Below are 9932 nucleotides of genomic sequence, written 5' to 3'. Positions count from 1 at the left end.
TTCTGGTAAGTGTTGTTAGCTTTTGGTACTTTATTTATAGTTAGTTTAAGTAGTTAGTTGTTAGTTTAAGTAGTTAGTTTAGTTAGTTAAGTTGGTAATTTAGGCTGCTGTATCGTGAACTATATCGGTAAATGATTTGCCATTAATGTGTCGGATTATGATATTCTGTTATAGGCTCGGATTTTGATTTGTCGTTAATGTGTCAGATATTGATTTACCGTTTGGGTTCCAGGGATGACAGATTCCTTACTTTTTGGTGAATCACAATTCATACATGCTGCTGGATTGGAAAATGATAATCCAGAGGAGCAACCATCACCAGTTGAACCTCCGATTATAACTATAGATGTCTCTCATTTGTATCAGACTAATCAGGTACTCATTGCACAAATTTTTTCATGTTTTGTTTATGCTTTGTTTATGCCTTGTTTTATGCCTTATGCCTTGTTTATCCTGAAACAGCGTTTCCCTTTGAAAGATGATCTTATGAAATGGGTTCGCGACATTTCTATGGCAAATAATTTTGTTTTGGTGCCAACAAAGTCTGATAGTGGTGTGAAGGGAAGAAAAGAATATGTCATCCTGGGGTGTGAGAAGCATAGTGTGTATATTCCCTACAGAGATCCTGATCTTGTTGAAGGAACGTCAACACAAAAGACAGGTTGTCCTTTTAGGCTAAAAGGACGACGTACGAAAGATGGTAAAGGTTGGTGGTTGAAGGTGATGTACGGTAGACACATCCATCTCGCAGCTGAGTCACTACTTGGCCACAATTACGTTGGTCGACTGAATAGTGAGGCGAAGGAGGACGTGATAAATCAGGCTAAGATTGGGTTCCACCTAGAAAGATCTTGGCGTCCTTGAAGGAAAAAGATCCTTCAAACTTGACTACCATCCAACAAATTTATGGTGTTTGCAAGCGGTTCAGACAATCCGTTCGTGGGTCACTGACAGAGATGTAATACTTGCTGAAGAAGTTGGACGGTGAGAAGTATGTTCACTTCGAAAGAAATGAACCCGGATCGGAAGTGATTAGAGATATATTTTGGGCTCATCCGAATGCCGTCAAACTTTTCAACACATTCCCATATGTAGTGATCATGGATTGCACATACAAGACCAGCAAATACAAACTACCCTTGCTCGAGATTGTTGGCCTGACCTCCACGGATAAAACATACTCAATAGCATTCTGTTACATTGGCAGTGAGACCACAGATGACTACATTTGGGCACTGGAGTGTATGAAGTCTCTGATTTCCGACCAATCCAGGTTGCCTAGAGTGATTGTGACGGACAGAGATCTTACCTTATTGAGTGTTGCTTCACAAAGCCTTCTCACCACTACCCATTTACTATGCTTGTGGCACATCAACAAGTGTGTTTTGGCAAAGTGCAAAGAGTATGTTGGCACGAATGATTTTGCTCAAGAGGTTATTGACAAGTGGGCTGAATTGGTAAGCATGGTTTGATTAAGCATGGTTTGATTAAAGTATGCAATTTACTTGCAGGTTGCTGTGTTTGCACCTAGAGGAACTGTTTGTTATCTTAATATAACATTGCTCAACCTAGTCAAGGTATTTCCAAAAGATTGCGGACCCCATGACTTCATCGATATCACAGAGGAATAATTTTGTTCTCCGTGTTGCTTATGTTTAATTTGGTTGTGTAACCGTTTAACTTATTGTCATGGATTATTACATGCTTTGGATTATTTATGTTGTCGTTGTTACTGTTTTTTTCATTATAAGAGTCATAATATTAAGACTAAAAATAGAACACATGTAAATAAAAAGAGGCAAGAGTCATAACATAACATAAAGAGTCCTAACATATACATAACAATGGATCCCACATAACAAGAGTAATAAAATCACTCTCCCCGACCCCGCCCCCTACGACCTCTGGGTCCACGAGCTCTACCTCCACGAGCACCCTCTCCAAGATCACCCTCTCCACGAGCTCTGCCTCCACGGGCTCCGCCTCCACGGGGTCTGCCTCCACGAGCTCTGCCTCCACGAGCTCTGCCTCCCGCAGTTGCGGCTCCTCGAATAAAACAAGATTCCCTGTTGCTCTTCATTGTTAATGTCTACAGCCCCAATGTGGATATTGAAAGGTATGATTTCTTCAATCTATTGGCTGAGGCCTTGAATGTGAATAATTGTTGTACTATTCTGGGTGGGGATTTCAATGCTATCCTAAATGAAGGGGAAAGGACTGGTAATCAAGGAGGAGTGGAGAACTGTTTTTCTGAATTTGTAGCAGGCTCTAATCTTATTGATCTACCATTGCAAAATGACAAATATACATGGTACAGCTCGCGTTTGGGAGGAATTTGGAGTCGCCTAGATAGGTGGCTAGTGAGTGAAGAAGCCATAAACAAATTCGAAGGAATATGCCAATCGGTGGAAAATTGGGGATTATCCGACCATCGACCAATTATACTAACGTTGGGGGCCATTAATTTTGGACCCAAACCTTTCTTGTTCTATAATCATTGGCTCCTGGACAAAGAATTTGAACAATTGGTGTCACAATGGTGGTGCTCCGCTACAGTAGTGGGTTGGTCAGCTTTCGTACTACAACAAAAATTGAAAGGACTGAAAGCAGTAATAAAGGAATGGAGAGGCTATGCTGGCTCAGCTAACAGGGAAAAATAACCGCTCTAGAAACGGATTTACAGGTGACTATGGACAGACTATCCTCAGAAGGGGCAGATGCAACACTTAGACAAAAACGGTTGTACATTCTCGATGGTTTGTGGCAAGAATTCAGAAAGGAAGAGGCCCGATGGAGACAAAAAGGCCAGGGTTAAATGGATTAGAGAAGGGGATAGAAACACTTCCTATTTTCACTCTATGTGCAAAATCCGTAAGGCCAAGAAGCAGATATCTCACTTAGTTGTTGGGGGGGTAGCTGTTGAGGACCCTAATATGATCAAAGAAACAATCTTCAGCCACTTCCAAACCTTCTTCACTAGGGATAACAGACAAAGGCCGAAAATAAGATGCACAAATCTTCCAAAGCTGAGTCATGAGAAGAAGGTTGGACTGGAAAACAGATTCACAGAGGGGGAGATTTGGGAGGTTCTGAAGTCTTGTGATGGGAATCGGGCACCAGGACCCGACGGTTTTAATTTGAATTTTTTCAAACAGTTCTGGAGCTTAGTTAAGGGTGAAGTGGTGAAATTCTTTGATGATTTCCATAGCACGGGGAAGTTAGTAAAAGGCCTTAATGCTACCTTCATAGCTCTAATTCCAAAACATAACAATCCCTCGGCTGTCACTGATTTCAGACCAATCAGTTTGATCGGTAGTGTTTATAAATTGATCTCCAAGGTGCTAGCATCGAGATTACAGAGAGTTGCCCCCTTGCTGGTCTCAGAGAATCAATTTGCTTTCACACACGGGCGACAAATTTCTGACTGCATCCTTATTGCTAATGAGGTGGTAGATCTCTTGAAAAAGAGAGAAGACGGAGGATTTCTATTAAAACTTGATTTCGCCAAAGCATATGATAATGTGGAGTGGGGTTTCCTACTCGATATCCTCAAGGAAATGAACTTTGGTGAGCGATGGATCAATTGTATTCGTACTTGTGTCTCTACGGCTACTCTGTCAATCCTGGTAAATGGCTCATCTACAAGTTTCTTTGATATGGAAAAGGGGCTCCGACAAGGTGACCCGTTATCCCCCCTCTTGTTCAATCTATGTGCAAATAGACTCTGTTGCATGTTGAACCAACTCTTAGGAGAATTTCTCTTTAGTGGTGTGAGAATTGGAACCGGTCTAGCTTTGAACCACTTACAGTTTGCGGATGATACGCTACTGTTTTGTGAGAATGATGAGGACCAAATAGATCTGCTTTGCAATGCCTTATTGTCATTCCTCTTTGCTTCTGGACTCAAAGTGAATTTGCAGAAGACATTTCTAATCGGGTGTAATGTTGAAGTATCAGAGGTGGAAAGAATTGCTGGTCTTTATGGGTGGAATATTGGCCAATTGCCATTACTCTACCTTGGTGCCCCCCTTGGTGGGAATCCTCGTCGTATCTCTTTTTGGGAACCAATGCGGGATAAACTTAGAAGGAAAAGGCGGACATGGAATTCAAAATTCATCTCTTTAAGCGGTAGATTGACGCTGATGAAGGCAGCCCTTTGCTCGGTTCCTTTATTCTTAATGGTTGTATTCAAAGCACCTATGAAGGTCATAGGGGAAGTGGAGAAAATCTTACGTAGTTTCCTTTGGGGAAAGGAAGAGAATGGCAGAAAAATCGCTTGGATTCCGTGGTCCTTGATCTGCAAATCTCATGAACACGGGGGTCTTGGTCTTGGTTTCATTGGGTGGAAGAACAAAGCTCTCTTACTTAAATGGGCTTGGCGCTTTGGAGTAGAACACAAAAGCTTGTGGAGGAGACTACTCATTGCTAAATATGCGCTGGACCCTAGGCTACTGTTCTTCCATGTGGCTATGGTGGAAGCAAAAAATTGGTCCGTTCTCATGCAAGACATTGTGAACATTTTGTATGAAGACTCCTTGGTAGCCAAAGGATTGAAAGAAGGACTGATTGTCAACATTGGAGATGGATCAAATACTAGATTCTGGGAAGATCCATGGGTAGATATTATGCCACTCCGAAACAGATTTCCTCGGCTGTTCTCCATGAGCTCGAATAAATTGAGCATGGTGGCAGAAGTGGGAATATTTGTGCAAGGGAAATGGACTTGGGACCTAGCACTCAAAAGAGATTTTTTTGATTGGGAATTGGAGATACATAGCACCTTCATCAACCTTATAAATAGTCACTTTCCTTCGAGAGGATTCAGGGACCACATATGCTGGTGTTTTGAAAGCTCCGGGTTATTCTCAGTGAAAGGATTATGCAAGTGGATCGAGGACAAGGTAAATGAAGGAGAACAATGGGCACTACCATCTCAGTTGAGGAAAATAGTTCCACCTAAGGTGGGATTGTTATTTTGGCAGGGGTGTTACAACAAGATAGCTTGCAAACAAAATCTTCTGAGTCGTGGGGTTTATTTGGAGGATAATGGCCTCTGCTCGCTATGCTCCCAAGCTCCTGAAACTGCTGATCACCTTTTCCTACACTGCTTTTTGTCTTGGAGCATGTGGAGTGACATAGTAAAAAGAGAAGGCGTTGCTTGGGTACCTCCAAACTCCCTGGTTGATTTAGCCAAACAGTGGGATTTCCTTTGTGTTAATTCAGACCCTATCTTATGGAAATTAATCCCTTATTCTCTGGTTTGGTCCCTATGGGTCGGAAGAAACGACTTGTTATTCAGAGATAAAGCTTTCAACAGAGAAGAAGTTTGGGATATGCATGTTATACGAATTGGATGGTGGGTGAAAGCTAAATGGAAGGACTGCCCTTATAACACTGAACAATTTAACGCAAATTTCTGCAATATAAGAATGAAAATGACTGTTGTGAGTGTAAGGACAACAACTTGGCAACCTCCAACGCTAAGTACTCTCAAATTTAATGTTGACGGTGCTTCTCAAGGTAATCCCGGACCTAGTGGTTTGGGGGGAGTTCTAAGAGATCATCAAAATAGGGTCTTTGGCTATTTCTCTATCAACTCAGGCTTTGGCTGGGCTTTCGAAGCTGAGGTACGTGCTATCCTCAAAGCTCTACAATTCTGCCAGGAATTCATGGTTTATGAGGTGAGTATAGAGAGTGATTCGACTGCTGCGGTAGGATGGATAAACTCCAATTTAAATAGGCCATGGAAACTCCTTAATGAACTAAATCAAATAGACTTCTTGCTGGAGCTAACCAAATGTTCCAAGGTGAGCCACATCTATAGGGAAGCAAATGAGTCGGCGGATTCCTTGGCTAAAGCTGGCTGCAATCGGTCCAATTCCCTCTGGTGGTGTTCCAACTCATTGAGAGCCTGAGGTCTATGTCAGCTTCTCTTCTAGCGCTGCTCGTGTTGATGTTGTGCTTGCTGGTTTCCTTCCTGGACTGTGTCTTCCGCTACTGGCGTAGCTGATATGTGTCTTTGCGCTCTCTTTTGTTCTCTGTAGCGTTTTGTTTTTCTTTCTGTTTATTTTTTTTTTCTCCTTTGCTATTTCTATTGCTTTGTCTTTGTAATTTGCTCATGTACTGGTTCCTTTTATTTCAATATATTTTTCATTCTCAAAAAAAAAAAAGATAAGTGATAATACTAATATTAATTACGCCTGTTCAACCTACAATATGTGATAACAATTAAAATGCACCATCTAATATTAAAATGCACCATCTAATATTAATCATACATTATCAGATTTTTTAATTTTTTTTAATATGCTAAAACCTGATTGGCAAGGTTAGTGGTGACATTAAATATTTGATTAGATTTTTTAAATGGTTTAAGTTCTTAAATAGTGATTGACTTAGAAATAGGTAGTGGATAATTAATGTGAATGAATAATGAATGTTAGTCAAATATTAGGTTAAAAATATTTCGAAAAATAAAATAATTTACATGGCTTATTACATGCTTACCCTTGAATAATACATCAAATAGCAATTGAGCCATTCCCAAGTTTCCTAAAGTAGTAATACTAATTTCTTTTTGATTTTTTTTAATCCTAGAAAAATAGTTGAAACATCTCCCAATGGATGCCAAGTGTCAAAACTTGTCATCTTCTAGGTTCTCTTTTACATACTACTCCCTCCGTCTCTAATTATAAGCTAAAGTTGTAAAAATCACACTTATTAAGAAAGCCTTAATTGATGCATTGGTTTTCAAAAAAAATGTACAACTTTCTATGTTTACCCCTATTTATGATAACACTTTTTCATCATTGTACTACTAATGGTGGTGCTCCACTGCCAATAAATGCAAGGGTGAATATGGAAAGAAATATTAACTTTTGCAAGGTTAGCTTATATTTAGTGACACAAAAAAAGTCTCAATGTTAGCTTATAATTAGGGACGGAGGGAGTAGTATTTAGATTTAGATATTTAGATTTAGACTTCAACCATGATTTAATCTATAATAAAGACCAACTCATTCATGGCCAATTAGATCTTTTTGTTTAACTCAGCTTTTAAAACATTTATCTTCCACTTCATGAAAGAGCCAATCACGTTGCTTCTTTTGAATTTTTTTCTACTTCACTGATTGTCTTTATAAGATGGCGTGTAATTACTATTCTGCCGCCATTAATTGTGCGTGATTTTTAAGACTATCATATTTCCACTCATAATTTTTCGTCAATCATAATTTATAATTATCTCTATTTCAAATTCACATTATTTAAAACATTTTGGGTACTGCCGTTTCTTATCACCTTCTTAATTTCAAATCTGAGCTTTTGATTGGTTTTCTAATTTTTTGGGGAAACCAATTTTTCGAAAACAAAAAGAATTAGAGGTTGCACAACAGTCCGCTCTTGGCAATCTAACGTTGGAAATCAAAGACTCTTCCTTTCAAAATGAATTCAATGGCCCAACTATATATTGCAAGCCTTCCTCCATTTCATTCTCATACGGATTCATTCATGCCTATGAGCATGCCTTCTTTTCTAGGATTTACTGCTAAAATGTTAATGCATAGATCAATTTGATTTTCATGGATGCTGTTTTTAAGATGGAACCCAAGCAATGTTTATTCAATTATTTTCATAACAACCACATACAGTGAGGGTGGTAGTACTACTCTACTCTTTCCTTTATACAATTCAAATCTACGTTGGGGTTTTAGCTAAGTATCTTATCATTTTAATCTTTTACATCTATGATTGGTGCAGACTACTGGAAGGTCCCAGGTTAAGAGTAATCTCCACATAGGGCGAATACACTGATTGAGTTAATGATAACTTTGGTAATGTTTGTTTTCTATTTATGCTTCTGTTTTTCTATTATAGAACTAAGTGAGTTAGTATATTTGTCAATATGGTTGTTTGTCTTAATTAGTTTCGTTCTAGAACGAGCTACCTATCTGTTGAGTTTTTTAGAACGATTTTATGTTCATTTTGTATTGGTTAGTATCCTAATTTTTTTAGATTCATTTTGTACCTTGCTATCATGTTTATAAGCTGTGTTGCACATTCTAAATTTTAAAGCTAAATTCTTTTGATGCAACTTCTAACTATAGTTAGCTTTGTCTAATGCTAATTCTCTTGCATTTAGTTGTTCAAAAAGAATTAGCGTTAAAGACTATATTCATTAGTACAATTGTAGTGTGCCTTGACTAGCAATGTGGTTATAATTATTTTTTCTTCTCTTGCTTTGTATGGTGGAGCTGATTGTGGTGTGGAGAGTGACAATATTGATCGGACCACGAAAGATGAACTTCATATTGAAATCGTTCTGTTTTCATCTTTATGTTTAAGAATTTCTAATGGAGAAACTATTTCTAGGCGTGGAGAGGCAAACTTTTAGGTACTTCTCTTTATTTTTATGGTTATCTTAATTAGTATTTCTCTACCAGACTTTCACACCTTCTAATCAGTTTTGTTGAGGCTGGTGCAGGTGTTTGTGCTGATGTTGTGTTTGAATGCTAGGTGAAAAAAAGTGAGTTTGGTGAAATGATGCATTGGTAAGTTTCTCCTTACAAAATTTACCCAAATCTTTTCAACTATTTCCATTTCCTCAATCTCTATCAAAGGCAAAGTCTTTCCAAAGATTTGAGACTCTTTTATTTAATGCAATTATTGGGGTCAGCAAATGAGACCTTGTTCCAATTTTATTATTGGTTAAATGATTGGTGAGAACCATTTTTCACCTTTAACTAAGCTATATGTTTCGATTTACATTTCATATATTGGGGTTCATGAATCATGCACCTTTTTAGTTTTGAATTACTTACAGATGCACAATATTGAGTATTTAGTTCGTAAGGGGGTTCTCATTTTTGTGTGGTGGTTGTGTCTGATTTTATTGGCAGGTTTCTTGCAAGAAACTATGAGAAAGCTGACTCTCCTTTCCAGATTCAGATATTTCTATGTTGGACATTTTTCATCTGGCATCTGGGAGATATGGTTATCAAATCTCGAAGATTCTGTACTTCATAGCTGAGATATTAGAATTTTTTTGTACCTCACATGTGCGTAAATGAAGTTTTTACCAATTGATTTATTTTATTTTTTAAATCTTTATATTTGTTAAATAAGTGTATTTGTACAAAACACTATAATTGAGTTTCACAATTTATATTTTTAAAATATCTTCATTCTTAATATCTCAACTTTTTCATAATCAAAATATTGATTGATTTCTAAATTATAATATCAATCTCCACCGTGTAGCGCACGGGTAAAAACACTATGTTTGTTGATTTAGTTTTCTATTTCTCACTTATCTTTATTCTTATATTCTTCCCTATGTAGTTGGTGAAAAGGATCTTGAAGGGGAAAATGATTGGAGCATGTATTTAGTTGAAAGTCTAAAGGGTATGTGTTTATCTATACTTGCAATTTTTGTTCATCAGATTCACTATAGAGAGTTTTGTCATCCATTCCATACCTTTTTATAATGTTTTGTTGTGTGGAATCCTAATGCAGAATGGAGTGACATTTAAGCCTATGGTTTCACTAGCGAGAAACAATTTGAACGAAAATTATTTCACATAAAAAGTAATATACAAATAATTTGTAATAAGTTTTCACTGGTTTAAAATATTGTTTCATGTTAAATTTGCACAACATAATAATATAGTCTACTTTAATTTTTATACAAATTGCAAGGGTAAATACTATCATGTTAAACCTAATAGAAAAATAAATTTTCGTATATTTAAGTATATTTTTCCCAATTTTTAAAATAAATTTAAGAGTAAATGTATATAACATTTGTGTAAAATTTAACGGGTTGTTTGATATACGTTGTGGTTTTATATTGTTGAATGCTATCTTTTTTTTAATCTCTTCATTCTATCAGCTGAAAAATTGGCAAATATTGATTTTAATATATCATTTTTATT

The 9932-nt window shown here is 37.3% G+C and overlaps 1 protein-coding gene across 1 annotated transcript; it reads left to right on the top strand.

The window, feature by feature from the left end:
• The first annotated feature begins 2753 nt into the window (after positions 1 to 2753).
• LOC130740315 (uncharacterized) lies at positions 2754 to 9530 on the top strand. The gene is made up of 7 exons (XM_057592874.1): positions 2754 to 5807; positions 7759 to 7776; positions 8192 to 8380; positions 8515 to 8549; positions 8898 to 9013; positions 9340 to 9402; positions 9514 to 9530. The coding sequence occupies exons 1-7, from the start codon at positions 2754 to 2756 to the stop codon at positions 9528 to 9530; spliced, it is 3492 nt and encodes a 1163-aa protein (XP_057448857.1).
• The last annotated feature ends 402 nt before the right edge of the window (positions 9531 to 9932 follow it).

Source organism: Lotus japonicus, chromosome 1, assembly GCF_012489685.1.
Source record: "Lotus japonicus ecotype B-129 chromosome 1, LjGifu_v1.2".
Classification (NCBI taxonomy): domain Eukaryota; kingdom Viridiplantae; phylum Streptophyta; class Magnoliopsida; order Fabales; family Fabaceae; genus Lotus; species Lotus japonicus.
This window is presented reverse-complemented; position numbering and strand designations above follow the sequence as displayed.

Bases quoted from the DNA above. Each gene is read 5' to 3' on its own strand.
- LOC130740315 (XM_057592874.1), top strand. From the start codon at position 2,754: ATGGTTTGTGGCAAGAATTCAGAAAGGAAGAGGCCCGATGGAGACAAA. The intron at 8,381-8,514 runs GCAAACTTTTAG...TTTGAATGCTAG, and splicing joins CTATTTCTAGGCGTGGAGAG to GTGAAAAAAAGTGAGTTTGG. The intron at 8,550-8,897 runs GTAAGTTTCTCC...TTTTATTGGCAG, and splicing joins TTTGGTGAAATGATGCATTG to GTTTCTTGCAAGAAACTATG.